Below are 23,062 nucleotides of genomic sequence, written 5' to 3'. Positions count from 1 at the left end.
CCTTTCTTTTGTGGGACAGCTTGCCTCATAGGTTTGAATACATGACCTAAAAGTTAATTAATAAGCAACTTGAGAATGGGACACTTTACTCGTTCAAAAATTGTGACCTACTGCTGATTTAACTCTGGACATTGTAAGCTTTTTAATATTCGACGGAATGGCATTGTAGACATTGGTAATGTTATATGAAAAAGATTTTGAATATCTCTGAACTATGAGAAGGGTGAGATCCTTTCATCGGATATTTACATTAGGAACGTCACTTCGAAATGTGATTTTATTATAGAGATACGGTGGTGTTTTAAAAGATATTATTTTGTGATACAAAATCGCCGCGTGATGGAGGCAAGGAAGAACTAGTCCTCTCTTCTTTGCATTAAAATATAAATTCCTACAAATAATTGAATGATCTACGGTTCGCTCTTTGCCTAGAAGATGATGAAGGGCTGAATGAAAATTTCTCCTTTTTCTTTTTTTTTCCTTCTTGAAAATGGGTTTTAAAAACTGCTTTTCTAACCTGCTTGTTAGCAAACTTAAACGCAAAATTGCTATAAAGCTTTGAATGTATTGACGAAAAAACCAGTAAAGAAATATAGATCATAGATTTACACTTCCTTCACAGGTTTATCTATTTCGTGGCCACGATCTTTTGAACATGATGTATCTTTAAGAAAACAAATCCAATTTTTCTTGACAATTACTCAACCAAATGTGGTTTACGAACATTTTTCTTAAAAATATACAACCCTTAAATTTATAGAAATAAAAGGCTCGGTATTGCACTCCTTACAGAGGCATGTTTCTGAAAATTTAACAATGGAAAGTGCGGATTGGATTGGAGGCAAATTTATACACCCTATTTTTATTAATGTTTTTTCATATCCGGACGTTTAGCACAATTTACATAATACCTTATAGCCTTATACAACATTACTTTGTATCAACTGAAACACCAACACGTCTAAACAATTTATCCTTGTTCGAGTACGCCTGTCTAAATTAATGCAATGGAATGCGCTTACCCATTTTTTAAATGTTCTTTCTTTCTCTTGCATAGTAATCTTTTTTTTAGCGTGGATAAGATTTCCGTTTCAAGAAATGCCCGAAATAAAAACTTGGTTCTGGGCTGAATTTCATTATACTTCGGCTCGTAGTTCTTGCGCTTACTCTTTTGCAGTCAAAACCCGAATCCCCCAAAAAAACTTTATTTTGAGCTCCCGCTCCCGTAGCTCAAAATCGAATGCCTGACAAAATATCTCTCTAACTTAATCCCTACCTATCTTGTGAATTAATTAACGCCCTTTTCAAAATCACGTAATAACATAAACCATCTTTCTTTAGGAATCAATCGGAATCGCTCTAAGAACCTAAAAAATAAATAAATATAATAGAAATAGCATTTGAAGTATTTTTTTATGAAAGGACAATGTTGATACGTGACCAGTATGGCAGCCAGAATTTCAATAAATTGAACAGTAAATAAGTAACTTTCAAAAATAGAAGAGGTTGCTGAATATTAAATTTTCGCACATGGGAGGGAGCGCCCCCCTTCAGTATGTGCCCTAGAATAAGAGGCCGAAGTGTATTAAATTGGCGCTGTAAATGAAATAAATAGAGGATCCCCAACTAATTTTCTATTTTACTTTCCCCACAGTCACATGTATTATACAATTACATCTGCACATTTTATTGCAAAATATTACATCCTTCTCCCAATATACACCTACACCCTCCGGTCAATACTCCAAGTGTGTTAATCCGGCGCTGCCTTATTCTGATAAAAATTTGATATTAGGGAAACATACGTCAGCTTCAAAAATTATCGTGGAAATTAATCTAAAATTGGGGTATATAATTAATAATAGGTCACGGAGGGCACAAATTAAAATGTCTTCAACTTTGGTAATTTATTTGCAACATTTTCTTGATGTGGCTACTATAGATGGAATGCATTCAGATTTCTCCCATCTGTCAGTATAATTACAGCGTGAACCAATCAAACACAGCAGACACTATTTTTGTGGCAATTCTATGCATAAATAAGCTATATAAATATGTACATTATACAAAGAAATTTTAATGTAACAACATATCTTTCAGCGTTTACGTTGTGAACATTCGAAATGTTTTAGTGCTTCCGGTTAGCCGCTAAGACTGAATTGTTTACACTCTAGAAAATTGCACTTTAATTAGACAGCCTAATCGACTGTGCCGCAACCAATTAGTATCCAGTTATTTAAAGAATGTTCGAGATATGTTGCAACATGCATCTATTTTCTACCATTTGGTTTTATAATTAAAAGGTTATTGAATGAAACTCTATTTTAGTCAATTACATAACAAAGATTGCGATAACAAAGCTTCTGATTTTTGACCCAAACAACTCCTAGTACAGTTCAGTGGGATTTTACGAAAACCTATTTTTTAAATAATTAAATGCATCGAACAAGATCCATTTATCTGACGCTAATTATACAATTTCCAAGAAAATATCTAAAACGGTACTCTTGATTGATAATGTAATAACAGCAAACAACTTGATAAAAATGGAATTGAAAATTGTAAGAAAACAGAGATACTTCACACAGTATTGTAATATGCCTTATGCACATAATTCCGGGATTAATAAATAAATATCAGATTTGCAAAAATAACTAACATGACCCGTTGACTAATTCCATTGTATCTTATAATATTCATTTAAATTAAAGCCGAAGAAGTTCGCAACTTGTTTCACAGTCTACAGTGTTAAAGATGGACGCTGCCAGAGCAAGTTTCACCCTTGACCATTATTTTTGAAGAAGAAGATTAGCTGTTTATCAAACTGTTCCAATCTTGCAATGAAACTTTTTGATAGGTACCCACATTTTGTACGCCACAAGGCCTTCTTCGATAATTTGGTGTCAGTTACATTCGCATGGATACGCCTAGTGCGAATATGAGATTTTTTGTGACTGTGAAATTGGTGAGCATTTAAGAAATGTATTTTGTGCAGTTCATTGTCCATAACTCTCGTTTATTTCACAGCCGGTGATTCCCCCTTAACGATTAACTACAAAACCATTTGTTAAACATCTGTAAAAATAACATGACACGACATATCTCAGATCTCTTCATACTAAAACACACAATAAGACGCCTATTAATTTTTTCGGTAGTAAATTACGCATACAGAAGTTCTTAAATAAACTTAACTGGTAAGTAAATTTAGCGCCTTTAAATTTATTTTCATTTTTCTCAAGCTGATGCAGGGGTTCTAAACATATACACTCGTTTATTTTGAAAAACCGCCATCTTAAGTATAAAATGTAGTGTAAATTTTATTTTATGGGATTTTCGAGTGTTTTAACAGGGAGATTTGAATGAGTTCAACGTCGCGTTGTAGCTTTGAACTTGGGCCAATTGTCAGGACATAAAAAAGATGAATGGGTGGCAATGATAGAAAAGAAAAGGCTAGCGACGCCTTTTTTCTTATCGATAAGTCTTCCCGACACCGCAGCGTTAGGGGGCTTTCACGTAAAATCGAACCCCCCGGTATGAAAATGAAGGTTTCAGTACGATTTTGGGTAAAATAAAAAATGTGCTTTATAGGGCTGTCGATGGTGTCCGTCTGTCCGTCTGTGCACACGATAACTGCCAAACGCTTGGACCGATTTGGTTCAAACTTTGACGACATATAACAAGCCTATTGAAAACGGGTCAAATCCAATGACCCCGTAGGGCCAAACCGAGCTGCTCTGCCGCTTTTTAAGATCCTGTTTAGGGGTTTGTTTATCAATTCAGTCTTTTTGTTAACTTCTCGTTCAATATTGTCTAAGAAAGCCTCTTTGCCTTATCCGGATCTGGATCTTTAAAACTATGTCCGTTTTTACCAAACTATGTTTCTCTCATTGAAGGAAACTCAAGACATTTCAATTGCTATAAATTAAACTAGACAAAAATTGAGTATTGCAATAATCTAGCTGTTACTCTGACAGACTATAAATATACCTAAATTTTGTTTTCCCAACGAGAAACAGAAGTTTTTAGTGTACTTATACCTAACAAATAAGCTATCTAGGGAACGAATTTGTGGAGAGCGGCCACAACAAAGACCTCAACTAATTGGTCGCTAAATTTCAAAGCTTAGCGAATGCGCCTTTGTCGCAAAAACGCACGGGATCGTAGACGTTTCGGTTAATTCTGCACCGCGACCATAAATCACGGCACCTCATTTACAAGAAATTCGATTACTATAACACAACAACATTCTCGTATACGAAACGAACATTTCGAGGTAGTAGAGATTTTTCTAAAATGACATTGCGGAATTCGAAAGGAAGATGCCAGGCTACACCCTAGCGTATTTAATCCCTTATACAGAAGGGAGTTCCCCTTGTTTTGATGTCGTGTCCAACAGGAAGTTCAATATATGGGATAAAACGAAATTGTATGATTTTGTTGTTTCCAGGATCGACACATGTCGGCCTTTGATGTATTATTTCAGAATGCTTTGCATAATAGTAATTATTATTTGACAACGGTAAACATCAGGTTAACGGCTACACAATTTATTTTATTCATTTTGACAGTTGAATTGCTTTTAAGGTTCGTGCTCGAACTATAAAGCAGTGTGTCAGTTTTTCGAATTTTATATCTTTTTTAAGATCGACGTGCTTTGTAGTATTGAAAAATGTTAAACGAAGCTTGGCGATAGGTGAGGAGTGATTAAAATATTCCTCGAGATGTTTCATCTCCCTAAGCCCCGTGTTACAGTTGTGGTTAAAAGCCGTAATCCAATAAAGATAAGACGTATAGTCGAACCATTATTCATTTATCACACACCCCATTTCGATTCGTCTTAGGATTGCCTTTCAAATACCGCCAGTTGATTAAAATTATACGTAATCCATCCCTCGTTGAAGAGGTGACTGGCAAATCTGCACTAGGAATTTCAAGTCATAGTTGTCTAAAAGATGGGCACTGTATTTAATATAATAAAAACCATCTTCTAATGCTAGCAGTTTATAAATCTTATTTGTCAATGAGACGTTTTCGCTTTGGTGATTACGCAAATTGGTAGCAATTTTCCATTAGCGAGAATGATCTTACAAACTACACTACCAAAATTATGTTCGTCTAATTATACCCTTCTTTCAATGCCGAGAGATCACAACAAACATAGGGAGAGGGAACCACTGCAATCATAAGATTGTCAGTCACAAATTACCAGATGTTCCAATTCTGTGTCTTTTTGAACATAATTCCCTCAGGTCCTATAAATCAAATTGAAACATTTTATATACCTACAGGATGTAGTGCCTGCTATTTCAAATGCGTAAACAGGAATTTATGTTGACAATACGTTGACAATTGTCATTTTTAGCGTTATTATTTGAACCTAGAGAAACGAGATCCCCCTGCAGTTTTCACAACAGTATATTAGGCATACGGAAACGAAAAATAACGGGGCGGATTTTTGAAAAAACATTTTGGAACACCACAACGACATCGAACTTTTTTTTCAAATAGCAACCTAAAATTTCATGCCTTCTCTCCATGTGGTAGAAGCAGACAGAAATAATAATCCAATTAATTTTAATTAATGGTAGTCTTTTTTTTCCGCCACCCATTTGCAATGTGTTTGTTTGCATATTAAGATTGCCAAAAAATGTATGTCACTCGGTAAATAGATGAGCAAAGGTTGACTTTATGTGGGATCTTGTACTGCTTGAAATGGTTGGTAAAATAAAAACGCGAACTGGACAGCATCAGTGGATCTCCAGCATTGGAAACAAATTTCTTTATAAATTTCGCGAATTTCTAACGATCGCAACCTCTACCGTTCCTAAACCGCTTCCAGTGCAGTTTTAAACTTTGTTGGTGAAACACATTACGCTATACGTTTCATTTAACATATCGAGGGGAGACTACTACAAAGACGAAATTGTTTTGAACTTCAGTATCGATTATGAATTGCTTCCAAATCAAATATATCGGAATGGGCGATTCTCCATTTTACGATAAATGCACCCTTATGCACTGCTAATGGCCATTTGGGGGGTGTTTTATAGCTTTAGTCCTTTTATTGTATAAAGTCAATATTTCGATTTATTTCTACTAATGTTAATTTACTTCCCGCTTCGGTAGTTTCTCTTTGTCGTTTTGTGCTAGATCTGGATTGTTAAATATTGGAAGGAACCTTCGAGATGCAGACCGACATGAAAGGGAATATTTGCTAAATTGTGAGAATCCTTCTAGGAAATGTAAACTCGAATGACTGAAAAGGTCTGTAGGGATTTTCTGCTTTGACTCTGTTCTGTTGTATTTTAGATATTCCAAGTACGATCGCTTATAAGTTGACATTGACGTATAGATGTTTTCTGGTTGATGAAGCTTCTGGAACACATCACTTTTTCAGGGTAAAAGTTACAGTAACTTCGCAATGCAAAAACTATCTTCCTTAAAGAATATCCACTGGGGTTAGACAAACATTTCTAGTCTGCAGATTTCTTTTCGACACACTTCTTATGACTGTAAAAGAAATAGCTACTTGATCGAGAGTGTACTACCACTTTCCACTATACTAAAGGGTGAGCGGGACGTTTATTCTGTATGACATGTGATTTTCTTTAAATTGCAAGCGGAACAGTTGGAAAGCTTTCAGTGTATACTTTGATTCACATTGTGACTTTTCCAACCGCGTTTTTTTTTTTACTGAAAACCGAATTTAAATTACTTATTTATTTTTACCCCGTTTGCAATTTATTGATTGATATTGTCATCCGCTTAAACATTTTCTGATGCGCTATGCTCCTTTCCTATATTTCCTGAAAATTTAATTATTTTATACTATTTGTCTAAACCAGAAATGCAAACTTTTAAAATATCTTCATACTTGAGCTTGCGAGCGGTAAAGGGTAAATATAATAATAATATAATACAATGATAATAATAATATTTTATTATCCAAACAAGTAAATATACTCAATAACAGGACAATATTCCAAAAAATTACAAAATCAAAAGTAGATGCGCGTAGTTTAGTAATTCAGTTAAAAAAACACTTCAAGATATTAATAAGGAAAATAAATTATAACTAAAGCTCATAATATGCGACAATAAATAAGTTAAAAACATTTTTATGTTTAAATTCATTTTTCTGTGAAAAATCTGTGTATCTGTCAGGATAGCATGCACAACTTACTTTGATTTTTATGAGGTTAGGGTGTAATTTTCAAAATGAGTATACATTCACCCTTGACGTTTTGGTCAAGATTTTGACTAAGCCGTGAGGTTTCGGTTTATTTACATAAATTGTTTTAAAAGAAACCTCGCGCCTACCTTCTGCAGTAGTGTCGAATTTGAATTTGACAGTGTAACTTAAAGGTTAAATTTCATTAGCAGTGTAGGTACGTAATATTATTTTAGTATGAGTTAAGCAAAAGTGTTGAGATTCAGTTGCACGAATCTGCGTTTTAATAAGTATGTAATGTGCGGGGAATGAGACCTGCAGCCCTGTGATATATCAGAAACGTCAAACTTAAGTACAGGTTATTTGCCAAAAGACGCTATTTTGCGTTATTTAGTGTGGGCAAAATAACGTTTTCTACAAATAACCTCCACAATTAGGGCTAGAATGTATTTTAAAATCGGGTTGGTCCGATAGTCAAGGGCTAAGTGAATTATAAAAGTGAGTAAAAGAAGAAATTCAGTACCCCAAAAAATGGCAACGTGGTAATAAAGAAAACGTACTTCAGTTGTAGTAGGTTGCGTTGTTTTTACGAGAAAGTTTTAAATTGGTATTTTTGGAGAAATTCTACCAAATTCTACATCGAAAAAAAGCAGTACAGCCATCCCATGATCCAAAACCACTACGTGAAGTGTTCCAAACAGCGGACCTGTAGAAATTAATTTAGGCACGTTTAGATCTGATACTTATTGCACCATATTTATGCTTTTATTTCTAATGTATACTAAGAGGAATATCTGTGTGACATATATATTTTAACTTTCGGCGATAAGTATTGACATGATGATTGACAATGATGGTAGAAACGAGTGTTCAAAGGGTGAAGTTGAAAAATTAATTATACCGCAGTAAACCTGAACTGTGGGACATTATCATTAAATGGTTGAATGGAAAAATTTATAAAGAAAGAGCAAAAGAGAAATTGCTAATAAATTGCACGCTACAAGGGAAGAAATAACCCAAAAAATTCATAACTTGAGAAACCGATTTTTTTTTTAAATAATGACAGTGGACAAAGCACTCGGGTCTCGAACTCGGATCGTGAACGATTTAAGAGATATGAATTTTTTAATGGACCCTTGCATCTTCCAATTTTTAGAGAACAATTGACATTATGTTCAATACTATATCACTATATCATACAGTGAAAGTATGTGTAAGAATTGTCTTATGTTTCTCCAGTTACTGTATTGCGTTGAATGTTATTATCGAATGTTTACTAAAATTTTGTTTTGTTGCAGGTAAGTTGTTCCTTCTGCGGGAGTTATAAGGCCCGATCTACTTACTATCACCTAAAATGCGAAAGTATAGCGAATGCATACGCAAAGAATCCTAAAAAGGGAAAGAACAGCCTCCATCATCTGTAAGTATGTCTTATTCTACCGCAGGGGCTGTATATTAAAAACATTTCGAATGGGGGGAATGTTTACGCTCTTCCCTAACGCTAGTAACGTATAATTCTAAATTGGGCCAATAAAAACAGGGTTTTACAATAGGAAAGACACCCGGTGATAAAAAGGAATAATAATAAGAGAACGGAGGGAAATACCCCTACGTCATGGGTTGGATGGAAAACAAGTCAGTTGAGCATTTCAGCAATAACAAAAACATCCTTGGGATTCCCGGTTATTCAGCTTCCCTTTATAGCGAAGTGTGAGAGAACCGCAAATTTCAGCCTCTTGTTTGTATAGATTTACTGAGATCGCGTTTGAATACAAATCGGTTTCAACTAGGCACATTAGTAGTATGGGTATGAATGGCGTGTATTTGTTTATTATCCATCGATGTACTCCATGTGCGGTTTTGACAGTTATTCTGAAGTTTGGTAGTTTGCAAGTTTGCATTCGGCATTGATCTGTACAAGCAACCAATTTGATCTAAGTGTAGAAAATTAATACTATTGTCTGAACTCTGTTCTGCATTAAAGTCGTGTATCGTGCCAGATTATGTTTATTTGGACTAATTCTAGCAACTTTTACTGGTATCTTTCAGTGCTTACTAGTTGTGATGTTCTCGCCTATATTTTTGCATTGAGAGTGCTAAGTTTCTCCAACACAGTCGGTAGCAGGTCACGTAAGGCAAGCACCATGTTCTCCCAAAAAACATCGCGCCATCGTGTTGCTTATCCAGAAGGGTTAGACTTTGCATAAAGTTAGATGAGGTGTTCATGATCCATGGCTACTGAAATGGCGTCGAATGGCAACGAAAACACGACGATTCCCACCACTCCCCTCCTCACGGCTGCTTGACTTTCTGCCGCTCCCTGTACGACTGACGTAATTATAACCTCACAAATAATAAAAAATGTTTAGAAAAAAAAGTGAGAGTTCACACGATAATTAAACACAACAATGAATGATACAGTTACAGGTAAAGAAAATACTGAATGATTATTCTTTCACTGGAACCTGCCAGTAGGTGGAATTAATGTCGATGGAACTGGGGACTCGTTCCTCTAAGCTTTTTGAAATTAACATTATGCGCGATTTATGAAAGATTTTTTTTTCTCCATTACGAAGCATTATTATTGTTTACGGTTTACTACTTGTCGAAGAACCCCCGTAACATTTGAGGCGATTTAATGCATGGCTTCAATAATTGATGGAATTTAACCGCGCAGAACTGACAGCGCCTTGATTCTTGGGTGTCCATTTTCATGTCTTTTTTTCTTCGTATGCCGCATCGAAGTACACGGGGTTGGAATTCGTTATTTGGGAATTCCGAAGTTATTATTTGGAGGATATAGGTACATAAGCGTTTTTACCATTTTGTCGTAAGTACCGCCATGTTGCGTTTCGTTTATTTATAGTGTACCTGCTTTAGATTTCGGCTGTAGCTGTTGTATGATAATTTCCATCGACCATCGTGGCTTCATCTACGATTAGCTCTCTCTATAAAATGTATCTAAAATGTTATGTCATCAAAGAAGGGGGGTTACCTTTGATTTCCATACACGTTTTACGTTACATACTAATTCTTCTCCGACGTTTTGTAACCTTGGGTTAAATTCACCATTACCATTATTAAGTTATGATTGAGTTTAAAACGCGAATATTGATGGACACCACCACTTCCTTCTGAATGGATTGGCCAATTAAGGATGGTACCTTGTATAGAAGCAGATTGTTTATAAAACGTTCTTTGGCCTAAATTTGAGGTTAGGAACAAGATATCGAGATGCGGTTTTCGCGAGCTGGTTTAGGCATCATTTAGTTACTTTTTCATGAAAAAAAATCATACAATAATTTTTTTGAGAACATTAACAATTTCTGTCGGAACGTCGAAAAAAGTCCTCTAGCGGCGACATGTGAAACTAACAAAACTTTAAATATTATAATATTTGTAACCCAAGAATAGCTCTTTTCAACTAGCCTAAGTTTGTTAAAATCGGTTCAGCCGTTTCGAAGATACAGACTGTTTTTACGGAAACCTTTGTATACCCCTCACCACTATTTTTGGACATACAGCAAAAATTGTCAAATAAAAAAGGTTCAGATTGTCCACGACGTTTACGACCAGGGATTTTTTGTTAGGTTAATATAGCGGAATGCACAGAAATATCACCCCTAATGGCCATTTCAGAAACATGAAAATATTTTCCAGGTTTTTCTTTGGGCCGTTTTAATTATGACTCTTTTGCTTTTACGATGGATAGGTTCTCAGATACAGTACTTCGCATTCTTAGTTGGCCACCCTGTACGTACAGTTTAATTATACACTTGATGGATTTAGCACAATGTTATAGATTTTTATTGCAAATAAAATATACCACCCGGGAGTCTAGGGGGTATGGAATACTCATCAGCCAAGAGAGAGTAACACAAAATTAAACTACTCTCTTTTGTGGGTGGGGGGGGGGGTCTAGACCCCCTGGTGCTGTGTTCCCCCTTTACTCAGAATAAAATCTATCACTGTACAGTTCAATGATAAATTCTATTAATTTAGCACAACGTTATAATTTATTATTGTATATAAGAGGGCATATATGCCACCGGAGGGTCTGGGGGTATAGACTACCCTCCAGCCAGAGAGAGGGAGACAGTAACTCAACATTAAACTACTCTCTTTTGTGGCCACAAAACGTCAGGACACCGATATTCGTTAACGTACGTTTCCAAACGTAATACTTTAAGATCCCCTTCTGCCGCTTCGAGATTTTCGCCTCTTTGACTGCGCCCTCGATGGTTTATCCCAGAATGGCAGAAAAACTGGAATCTTGGACTCCGAACTTTACTGTCTAGTTTTTCACCAACTGATTCCTCTTTCTCAACCTGACTTACTCAGTCCCTAGTCCTATTTTAATTTTTCAAAACGCCCCAAAATGGTATTAATTACTTCAGTCAGCCATCTTTAACAATTATCCAATCTGATTGGTTTAACCTAGTGAATTACGCGCGCTTTAGGGCTATTAATCGAAACACACGGCCATTTTAAAACTGCAACTAGCTCTATAGTCCCGTAAATCACATTTGGATTGTATTGCCACCCGTCAGACTGGCGTTGGTAACTTTCCCAGGTGATTAACCGATCGTGATGAATCCGAAAACCGGCAAAATATACATTGCCAATTTTGTTAAGAACCCATTGACTTAAAAATTTGAAAAATATTCCAAAAAAATTGGAATAAACAGCCCTCTAATAGAATCACGTCACTCACAAACCGCGGAACCCTAACGAAATTCAACCCTATCACAATAATTTGAAGCAACACTCTCAAACTCAATCTAACCACCAAACTCTTATTGAAATGCGCCCACACCCACGTGTCGTAATAACCCAATGCGTACCGTATGTATTATGAAGAAGTTCTGGCCTTGACAAGTGGGTGGAAACCACCCTAATCTTGCACTGATTGCCTTGAATCCGCGTGGAATGGGGGACGTATAGTTGGAACCTAAAACTCGTATAAAATGTACAGAATCAATCGCGAAAAAAAAACTTAAATATTTCGAAAACACCAGTCCCCCTCGTTACACGGTTCCGTACCTCGAGAGTAGCTCTCAGGATCACCCTTTTGGTACTTCTAGCTATAAGAATAACTGAAGACTGTCACAAATGGAGGAAGTGGTCAAAATCGGTAAAATCTTGTTAAACCACTAACACTCTTTCTCCCCAAAACTTCAGCAGTCAGGTTGCGGCTGACTGGCCGCTGTGTAGCCGCCTTGGACACGCAGTGCCTCTGCGATAGGGTTACTTTACTGCCCGCCCCTACACGGGAAAGTGTATACAGAAGACTCCTGTTACTTGGCAATGTTGCAGTGGATTTTTCGTCTAAAATTTCCAGATTTAACATGCGTGAGTGTAAAGTTACCAGATTTTTTCCTGTGTTCACAAAAAGCGCTACGAGAAAGCGTCCTCTTATGTTCTTGAATAATGTTACAAAGTTACATTTTCTCACACTCAAACACTCAATTAAAATTTGATCAAAGCGATACGAACAATGACGTTTCTGAAAAGTGAAATTAGTTTCCGGATTAAATTCTGTTAATCGTTGCCGCTCTCGCACGCTCGTTTTTACATTTTCAATTTGCCAAAACCAAACTTTTCCATTAACCCTATTCCGAACTTTCGACAAACCTTTTTTTCTGGTACTTTGTCGCGGAGGAACTTTTTTGAGAAAGGTTCTAAATGAATTTTGCGACTGGCAGATAATCGACGTTAGGTATATATAATACGACAGAAATCGCGCATTTTTCACAAACAATGGAAAATCGTTTTTGGCGTGTACGGAATAGGTTTTTACATGAGAATCGTTCCATTCTTGTTATACGGTGAATACTGGCAATTATTACGCTCTGAATCATCTCGGCGATTTTCATTACCAGCCCTCGGAATGGATTTCTTTTATACTGCCCTAATTTACCCCACTAAATTACGGCTTCAACTTGGTTCATCTCTCGGTATCCAATATGGGAGTAGTGTAATAAATTGCGATATCAGATGAGTCATTATATGAGATTTTATTAGGATTAGATCGTGATCTGTTTCCAAGTTTACTTAATGAAGCATTCAGCCATGTCGTTTTTGAAAGGCTACTATTTCAAACCAGAAACTCTTGATATTTAACTGAACTCATTAGGCAAGTTTTCAAGAGCTTCGGTTGTCTACGTGTGTTATAATGAACTTTCGAGGCAACTAGACAACTTAAATTATGCCAACATTTTTGATATGGAATAATAAGATGTCGCGTGGGCTTCTGTAAAGAGAGTCTAACAAATAGCGCATAGGAAAGTTCTCCATCAGTTCTAGGTTACCATTCAGGAAATCTTCCTTTGCTCCCGAAAACACAAACAAGTACTATTGTAAGTATTTTCCCACTTTTCGTTACAACAAAATGGGCTTTGTTGAGAAAAGAATCCTGTTACGATGTCGTTGTCGGACTTTCCTTTGTTAGCTAGATAGTCTGGTATACAAAAACCTATACGTTTCATTACTAAATATTATTTACAGTGTCTCGTAGATGAAACCTATTAGTGTTGACCTCACTTCTCCTTGAAAACCCTCGCTTTTAGGGGAAAACTCCAAAAAAATGAGGAAAAAGTCACTGAATTAACTTTCTTATTTATGTAGCGCTTTATTTAAAATCCAAATTAAATTACGCCATCTAGGTATTTCCTTTGTATGTTTGGTTAAAATGTAAGTTAATTCTATAGTAGATTTAGCATTACAATAGTTCTTTATTTTCGCCGCTAGAGGCCATCCGAGTGTTATAGGTTTTACTCTATAGAGAAACTGTAAATCACTGTAATAGCATTGACTTTGCTTCATTCTTTCGCAGCTAGAGTTCGTGCAGATGTTTCCGTGACGTTCTCTTCTTCTACTTCTGCATTCCTTATACAAAAACAGCTTCGATTATTTACTTGTAAGAAAGAACGTACAGGCCGCCATTAAGTTTTCAATATTTCCTTGCCAGTAATATGTCATTTTCTTGTATATGTAAATAACTATTCTCTGATAATTCTCAAGAACTGTGGAACTATTGTATGTGTACGTAAAACCGCAGTAAAATAGTATATTAAGATACAAGTGTATAATCAAGTCTTTAAAGCACGCGCAACGAGTTTAAGGGCACGACGCAAAGCGGAGTGCCTTTAACGTTGCAAGTGCTTTAAAGATCAATTATACACGTGTATCTTATAGTATTTTTTATTATACCTGCAGTATAATTTAAAAATAGGAAATACAATGAAGTCATATTGACGTTATACTCGAATACATGTCTAATTAAGTGGGATGGGTGTTCGTAATTTCACGATTGCCATGGAAATGTCACTTGACGTTTGCTTATAAAAATCTGTCTTTGTGAATTAAACGATTTCCGTTGAAAAAGATAATACACCGTCCATTAAATCGCTTGTTGTAAAATCTAAACAAACGTTGGTAGGTGTAAAATCCAACTCCAGTAACGCCTATTATAAAGAATATGAAAAGTTGTTTCCATGGATGAATAGGAAGTTACTTACGAATACAGTCTTAAATGCATCCATAATGCTGGCATATATGAAGGAAATGTCAAAGGTATTTAAATCTTCTATATTTTGGTGCATTCATTCAAAACTTTAAAGCAATGCTGCGATTAAAAAGTGGAACAGATTTGGAAGCATACCCTAAATTACGCGCGTTTGTGAAAGCTTCAACCAAAGGATAGGTACAAAAGCCAAAGAAATGTTCCGCATTTACAGAAAGCGACCTAAGAGGATTTTTTATTTCATCCAGATGACAGTTTCAAAAGTCATACTTGAAGTATCGTTACTTAGCAACTTTAAAGCACGTGTGTTTTAAAGGCCCTTTTTCGCACGCATTTGAGTGTTTAAAACGGAGATTGTGATTCAGGTATAATAAAAAATTGAATTTTCGAAAATTCTTATTTTAGCCTTTTCTAATGATCTCGATTTTTTAGGCTAAATATGCGAAACTTTTTTTTTAAATCACTCTATAACTAATTGTGAGTACAAGGAGAATGGGCATCAGAAATTATGTTTTTTTTAGAAATGAGGGGCCGTGGAAGTTGGTACCGTCACGTTGCATTGCCGAAGTTCTCCGAAGTTTCCATCTGAATCACTGGAGCCACTTCCAGTGTTCTAACTTCCAGTAAGTTCAGAAAGAGGTCGCTGAAGTGTAGAACACCCAACGCTCTCCATGGACATGTAGTGGCAATGCGCGCTGTTGCCATAGTGAAGTCGATTTTCTATTATCCCCTGGATTGTTTATTTAAATCTCCGCCCTTGAAATGTCCAGCTGAAGTTTGTGTAAATTTTTGTTAGTACAGGATCTTGTTTAACATTTTCTCTTATCTCTTCTATATATCACTAAAAAGGCGATCAAGTTCCATTTTCCTTTACACGTTCTTGGATGTAAAAGTGATCACGTGTTCATGCTAAATTTGTTCCTTGATCTAAAATTCATCTTTACCACATAATGCATTGCTGGTACATTCTCCTGTTTAAAAATATACATACTCGAATTCTAAACAAATTTTTAATCCACCAAAAAGTCTAGTATTACTGAAATTAAATGCAAAATTCGCAATACCGAATCTGTTCATTCACTAGTTTCACGAGTCGATTCCTTTAGGAATATTAAAATTCCTTTAAACAACATTATTGATGCAAGTTTCTAAAAATAGCTGGCCACTACAAGTCAAAATTATCGATCTCACGAGTCACGAGTAATCTAACTAAAAAAAACTGTTCTAAACTGTTGCCTCTGATGTGTCTAGTTCCCTTGAAATAACCAAGACTTGCAATGGTCTTTACTGTGTTCTTCCCTCGAGAGGCCTGCCTGATTTTGGATAATTTTGTATGGATTCTCTATTCCAACAAACTTTGGGTCAGAATTTTACTTGATCATATAATGGATCATTCTCACGATATACAGCAACGGCAGTTCAGAAACTTAGGGATGCTAATTTGTGTACCTGGAAAACACCAGAAGAATTAGTGTCTCAAGTTGAGCAACGATGCAGAAATAACGATAACAGAGTGTGAAATATGCTTTTACTAATAAAAGTAACACATTTTATGTCATATTTCCCTGTCCGAAATTTTCAGCTCTTACTGCACCAAAGAGCAACAAAGCAGTCCACACCGACATTCTCCCGCGATCACCGGAAAATCACCACAGTCGTGCAGGCAGGCAGTCAACGGTATTGGTCCGGTATCACCCGCACAATTGGCATCTAAGCACATCAAATTTTGATTTTGTCAACTATTGATTAACATTTTGTACTTACAATGAGATCGAACTTTTACTCCCATTTGTGCTACTCTAGTAGTGGTTTTCCTAGCAAAAATGCAGTACCATATGGAAAAAACGAGTAGTAGTATTTTTAGGTTCATCTTATCGCCAACCATTTAAACTTGGCACAGTAAATGTTATGGATCAGCCTAGTGCTTGTTATGGTATTGCCAACACTAATTTGCGCGAATAATTACTTCTTGAAAACATTATTACGTAAAATCTATTCCAAGGATTGTACTTCAAAAGTTATTGCTTTTGCTATTTTTTGATTTCGTACTTCCAGTGTAACAGTTTTCCTTAATTTGAAACTACCCCTTCCAGCTAACAAAAGCTAGCACCGTTGTTAGCACATTATACTACCACTTTCATTTAAATGTATTGTGACTACTCACTCCTAGACTCAATCATTATGAGGGTATGTAATTGTTACGTATTTTAACTCGTATTTTAATGTACACCAAAATGGAATCATCCTTAATTGTAGTTCCCCTCCCTTTAATCCTACCGTATACAGCGGAATCAGAAGTTGTGGGAAATACCAAATATGATCCATGGAATACATGTTGCTGCTTCGTTGATGCAGTTTGAAGGATCAGATTGAGAACTGTCAGTGAAATAACTAAGCGCAAGGCCAAGATTTGAGAACAATTGGCGCAATGTAAATTTCCCTATGGCCCATTTTAAATAAATCAACGCCTTTACATTGTCTTATGGCCCGTCTTAAAAAAACACCCTATATAGGAACATGCTTTGAACTAATGCATGGAATTAAAATGAATATTGAATGTCAAAGTATGTGCGAATAAAGGGGCGGACAAAAAGGAACAAACGAACAACAAATATTGTGTATCTTTTATTGTATCATGCTACTACCACCTACTACCTCTCTTTCCACAACTACTTCTTTCCGTCTACAGCAGGACAACACATGAATCCATCCGCGCAGTCGTGACCTTGAAGAGCCAGATGGTCTTGATCATCCCCACAGTCGGGCAAACAAGTGGTATTCGATACTGGCTTGCCATTGATAACACAGTTACCATCTTCTCAACAAAAAAGTGTCACTTATTAGTGAGCTAAAGTTTAGTACTTACAGAGCTCTGGCTGATCTAGGTCCTTATTAAGGTCTAGTACGAATGCTTCTTCGGTATCAGAATCATATGACCGAACTTCCGTACTGGAATTTTTGACACCATCGCCGTAAATTGGGTAGCATATGCAGAATACAACCATAAACATCCACGCAACCTTCATTCTGATTTGATGGCTGTCTTTTCGAGATTAAGTAAACGAATGTAGTGGAATTCGGTTATCGAGTGATTTAAATAATAATAACATTAGTTTTTATCACTTTGCGAAATTTAATTACCCTGTAAAGTTGTTGTGTTATATTAATTAACTTAGAACAAAGGGTCTTTAATGTTTTACAACTTGTGTTATGCTGTTTTAAAATTTGAACGATATTTGAACCTAATTGTCAAAAGTAACTCTGTGCCAAAGGGTAAAAATGAGGTTTCCATTTAAAAAATATCCAATTTGTTGAAGAGAATCTTCACTTAATTTTCTGAGCATCCTGTGTATATATTTTTTTAGAGTTATTACATATTGGGTAAGGCATATGTCTTATACAGATTACAGATTACACTGTGTCCAAGAAAAGTAAGTCTGTCATGAGGATCTCTGAAACCATAGAAGATAAGACGATGATCAAAATTAAAGAAAAGATGCGAAATTAATGAGTTATTATTATGGGAAAAGCAGAAAATTCCGATTACATCCGAAATTTGGCGATTTGGTTTTCTTTTTTTCTGATGTTATTTGAACAGATAAATAGTTATTTACATAAAAGTCAGGAAAATGGTACACTACTGACGAGGAAATATTGAATTACGATGCCCCTTTGGTTCGAGTCAGGTAATGTCATTTTGAACTCACATTTTGAACACAAAGTAATCTTTTCGTGAAAATTCTTGAAATTTTTGATTTAGCAAAGTGCATTCTTTCAATCTCGATAATCCTTCTTAACATGTGCCCTGGCTCAGAGTGCTCAGACAACTTCTTAACAATATAATTTGTTACAACAAAAACGTTTGTGGGTACGCATTAGTCCTTAATTTATATGTTGCATTGCTTTTTCTTAGTTTTGAGAATTACCCTTTTTTAGTTAAAAGTTGTTTAAATAATGTATACGTTGTTTAAACAATGAAAATCTACGATACAAATTAGTCATAGGTTTAGACGCAACGTGAGCTCATATATTTTTAATGACCGAGTAGATGTGACAGCAAAAAAACGTAAGATTTAGTTTAATAAAATTTCAATCGGAAAAAGTGGGGGTGCTATAGCGCCCCCATTTTAATAATCGGTTTTCCGACGGAACTAAGCGGGCACAAATTCTTATTTTTTTTGTAGACACAAATTAGTCTTTAATTAGTATAAAATTGCTACCTCTCCATTCTGCCCTTCCAAGATATTTGATCGTTGTACTTATTATGTATTATTTCGGCCTCGATTTCGGCATGGTTTATTGTTTGACGAGCTCAAGTTATCGCAATATATTATGATTATTACTATTATTATAGGCACATCGTCCTTAATCAGGTATTTTTAACATTGCGATTCGCTGATCACCCTGAGGGTCTGTACAATGTACATACGCAACCCACGAAAGTGGAGCGATTACGTCCTCACCTTTTCGTCCGTCTATCCATCGTTCTGCGCTAGTCCCAAATGGGCTTAACGATCAAAAACTAATTTTGACATCCATCACGTGGTTGCCCAAAATCGGTCAAAATCGTTATTTGTGCACCAATTTTCTTGGGAAGTAGACTATTGCATGATGCTTAAGAAGTGATCCATATAAATTTTTCTTTCTAGCAATTCAAAAAAACAATTAAAGGAGTTCCATGAACATACCTTGATCTTTTAGTAAGCCATTAATTGGCAATACAGTATCAAATCATACTTTGTACCTATCTCGACTGTGATAATAGCCAATTTACATGTTGTTGCTATATGTTGTTTGTTCTTGTTACTGTCCTATACATTTTTTTATGTCTTACTAACCTATCATAGCACATTTTATATCTGTGATACGCGGGCATAAAGTACCACTTTATCCCCTAGGGCATTAAATCACCATAGTAACTCATTTATACTTAATGACATAACAAACAAATATTTTCAAGTCATTGAAAATTAGAATTATTAATTGTCAATACCTACTAAATCACGTGATTGGCCTTATTTCGTATAGTTTCTGGAACTTCTTGCTCATTCACGATGAATTGAATTATTTAAAATTACGTTTGACGTTTGGATGGTTTCAATCACATCAACAAATTCGAACCACGCATACTCGATCAAACATAATGAATTATTTTGTAAACGAATTTTGACAAAGAAAATTATTTGTAAAACATAAAATTGTGTATGTACCACGGGCATAAACTGATGTTTATACTCTCGGGCGACTAAAAAGCTCTCGGGCCATAGGCCCTCGAGCGTTTTAACTCGTCGCCCTCGAGAATATAAACATCAATATTATGCCCTTAATACATAAATAACTAATATGTCCACAGGAAATAAAGATTTTTTTTGGCTAACCAAAATATTTTTACCCAAAAAATGTCAAAATCGTTATTTATGCACCCATTTTCTTGGGAAAAAGGCCAAACTCGATTGCTCGATGCCCAAGAAGTGATCCAGGGCTGCCGTCGAGGGTATGCGGTGTGTGTCCGTGGTTGTCGATCTTTAAAATAATAAAATGCTATGTTTTCCAGTAGATTTTTTAATTCTTGCGTTTCACTGACTCTGAAACATATGTCCCCTGTGGGTTCGGGGATAGAATTGGCCCACTCCCGTCCTGGAGATCGTAAAAGGCGATCAATGGACACTAAAGGTGACAAGTCCAACCTCCTTTTTGTTTCCAACTCTCCGCCATCCCTACTCTCTTATCCTTTTTTCCAGGTACCTTTTATCCACACATCCTTCGTAAAACAAAAAAAACACAGTAAAAGGTCTCGGCCCGCTGGCAGTAGCGGTAAAATGCAAACTGGGACACGACTTTTTTATGACGAGGCTCGAGCACATTTTACGGTGCAGGGATTCGCTCAGGAGCGAGGCGTCCCCACCCCACCCGTTATCAAGCCGCTGTGGGAATTTCCCTTCGATCCTAGAAATAAGCAGAAAAAAGGAGGAGAGCTATCCGTGGTTTCTGTTTGTTGAAAAAATAAAAGGAGATTTCTCTAAAATAAGTCCATTTGTTATAGCAAAAGCGTTATTTCCTTTAATAGGGAAAGTAGGAGAAACAAAAAGGTTAAAGGAATGTGACTAATAAAAACCATAAGCACAGATTAACTATAAATCTTTGCCATAAGTAGTAAACGTTCTAAACGTCTTATGCCGACAAAGCGGCTATGTGACTTTGACTTCCGAGTCAAGCCACATGAAACCTTCAATTTTGCCAAAGGCGTTATCTACATTGTCGTGACTTTATGAACTGCAGCGAGGAAGATGTCATTTATTTTTTTTATGGTCCGTAAAAAGGTACATACCATACTGAGTAGTATCATTGAATAATAAATCAGATTTATTATTCAATGGTAGTATTTTTTATTACGAATACAACGATGCACACAAAAAAACAAAAGTTGGAAGCTGTTGGTTTCAGCAGGATGGTGCACACACAACGACATTATCATACGATGGCAAATATGTCGGAACAGTTTCCAACTTTTGTTTTTTTTTGTGTTACATCGTTGTATTCGTAATAAAAAAAATGCTACTCAATACAGTATGTACTTTTTTTTACGAACCGTATAAAAAAATAAAGAAAATTTCTGCTGTCTTGCAGAGCTCAAAAAGTGGCAATGAGAAGGTGTTTCTTTTATTTTTTCTCATCTGTTCAAAATCAGAAAAAAATTAAAACGATGTCGGCAAATTTCGATTTTTCTGGCTTATCTTCGGAAGTAATCGAAATTTGCTTCGGAGATTCCCATGATAGACATTCTTATTTTGGGCAGAGTGTACCTGTACTTTTGCCAGATGCCAAAATTTGATTTGATTCTGATACGCTTCAGGAGTAAGTGGAGTACATAATTAGTAACCAGAAATGCCAATACATCTCTACTTCTCGCTTTTCAGGGGAATTTTTCCAAAGAACTTCCTAGTCAAAAGTTCCGTTGATCATTTTGGTAAAAGGTTTCCCAAATATCTCTACCCTCCCGTCTCTTCATACTCCATCTGTTTCTTTTTCGGGTGGTGGAGAGCACTATTTAAACACCTTCGACTCGTTCCTCCAGAAGTCGATTTCTGCTGAAATTTTTTACTAATCTGAAATTGTTATAAAAAGTTCCTTATAATGGTACTATACAACAAAATACCTTCCTCCACTGAACTAAAATATTGAAAATACGTAAATCTTTTTCGCTCTTATGTGATCCTAGTACAATAGTTTTTAAAAGAAAGGAATCATATTTCAAACTGTACTAAATAGCTATTTTCCTAATTCCATAAACTTTAAAAGAAAATTTATATCAGGACATAGTGGGTGAGAAGGTTTTTTCGAATGCATCTCTTACTTCCTCGCGTATTTGTGATGTTGATAAATGAAGTTTTCCTAACAAATTTTTTATCTGTTCGTTTTTCAATGGTTTCAATTCAGTTACCTTGACAAGAGAAATTGGCTTTTTTTTTAAATCATGCTAACACTATACAATTTCCCAAAGGAAGAGGAATACCTACATTCTCGCGTTTTTCGATTTCAATGAATAACGTGGCTATGAGCTAGTAGATTCTCTAATCTAACCATTTAGCAATATGCAATATAATAGAAAAACCAGTGATTTACTGAAATTTTATTTTTTCGAATTTATAGGAAATAGTGTGACTACACAAACGAACTATTTTTACGCGTACTCTCTGAAAGGTTGTTCCCGCTCATCAAAGGAACAACATACCTTTCCATTTAGGCAGTTCCCAGGAACGATATCGGTATCATCACAATCGGCCTTGCAGACGCCATGCACTCCATCGTTGGCAGTGTCACAGTGACTAGCTGTGGTCATTAACACCTTAATCCATTCCAAATTCTACTAGTACTTACCATCATGCTCTCGATAAAAAAGGGGCTGAGCCAGATTTCCATTCATCGCCCAGCATATTAAGAATACCGTTAAAATTATTAACTCTCGCATTTCGCGTTTTCTGCACAAATGGGCAGAAGCAAATTGGTCGGCGTGTTATATAGGCACTTTGTTGCGAGAATTAATGGCATATTTGTACATTACTTTGTAATTAAAGCGGCAGCAATTCCGTTTCCACACTTTTTTATAACCTAATCAGGTTCTCTCAAGGTTCCACTCTGGACTGTTGTGTAATGTGCGAAAGATATTACTATTTTATGTCGCATTTGATTACGCTCTCGTGAAAAGGAAACAATTTGTAATATTAATAAAAAAAAGCTGATAAATCAGAGAGCTTTTTCGCTCGTATGCATGAATAGGTTTCGAAGACATTGCATTGTCATGGGTATATAGTCTAATGGAACATAGATTTATTATCTATGGACCACACTAAGAAACAATTGAA

General features: G+C 35.9%; 1 protein-coding gene and 3 long non-coding RNA genes across 4 annotated transcripts in view; 1 reads left to right on the top strand and 3 right to left on the bottom strand.

Annotated features, from left to right (window-relative positions):
- LOC116170846 overlaps positions 1–8,695 on the top strand; it is a 92,259-nt gene extending 83,564 nt beyond the window's left edge. The window contains exon 3 of the long non-coding RNA XR_004145330.1: positions 8,473–8,695. This is a non-coding gene — a long non-coding RNA (uncharacterized LOC116170846). The remainder of the gene's footprint in view (positions 1–8,472) is intronic.
- A 7,515-nt stretch (positions 8,696–16,210) lies between these two features.
- Positions 16,211–16,625, bottom strand: LOC116170845. Its single transcript, XR_004145329.1, has 2 exons — positions 16,464–16,625; positions 16,211–16,409 (listed from the first exon to the last, which is right to left on the bottom strand). It is a non-coding gene; the product is annotated as an uncharacterized LOC116170845 (long non-coding RNA).
- A 686-nt stretch (positions 16,626–17,311) lies between these two features.
- LOC116170842 lies at positions 17,312–17,799 on the bottom strand. The gene is made up of 2 exons (XM_031487370.1): positions 17,566–17,799; positions 17,312–17,514 (listed from the first exon to the last, which is right to left on the bottom strand). The coding sequence occupies exons 1-2, from the start codon at positions 17,723–17,725 to the stop codon at positions 17,369–17,371; spliced, it is 306 nt and encodes a 101-aa protein (XP_031343230.1). The 5' UTR covers positions 17,726–17,799; the 3' UTR covers positions 17,312–17,368.
- Positions 17,800–22,314: 4,515 nt separating this feature from the next.
- Positions 22,315–22,818, bottom strand: LOC116170843. The gene is made up of 2 exons (XR_004145327.1): positions 22,578–22,818; positions 22,315–22,529 (listed from the first exon to the last, which is right to left on the bottom strand). It is a non-coding gene; the product is annotated as an uncharacterized LOC116170843 (long non-coding RNA).
- Between the last annotated feature and the right edge of the window lie 244 nt (positions 22,819–23,062).

The sequence above is a fragment of the Photinus pyralis genome, unplaced genomic scaffold (genome assembly GCF_008802855.1).
Source record: "Photinus pyralis isolate 1611_PpyrPB1 unplaced genomic scaffold, Ppyr1.3 Ppyr1.4_LG5, whole genome shotgun sequence".
NCBI lineage: Eukaryota > Metazoa > Arthropoda > Insecta > Coleoptera > Lampyridae > Photinus > Photinus pyralis.
This window is presented reverse-complemented; position numbering and strand designations above follow the sequence as displayed.

What these genes read in the sequence shown, in the direction of transcription:
- LOC116170842 (XM_031487370.1), bottom strand. Translation starts at nt 17,725, where the DNA reads ATGAAGGTTGCGTGGATGTTTATGGTTGTATTCTGCATATGCTACCCA. An exon ending in CCTAGATCAGCCAGAGCTCT is followed by an intron (nt 17,515 to 17,565) that starts GTAAGTACTAAA and finishes TTTGTTGAGAAG; the next exon opens with ATGGTAACTGTGTTATCAAT.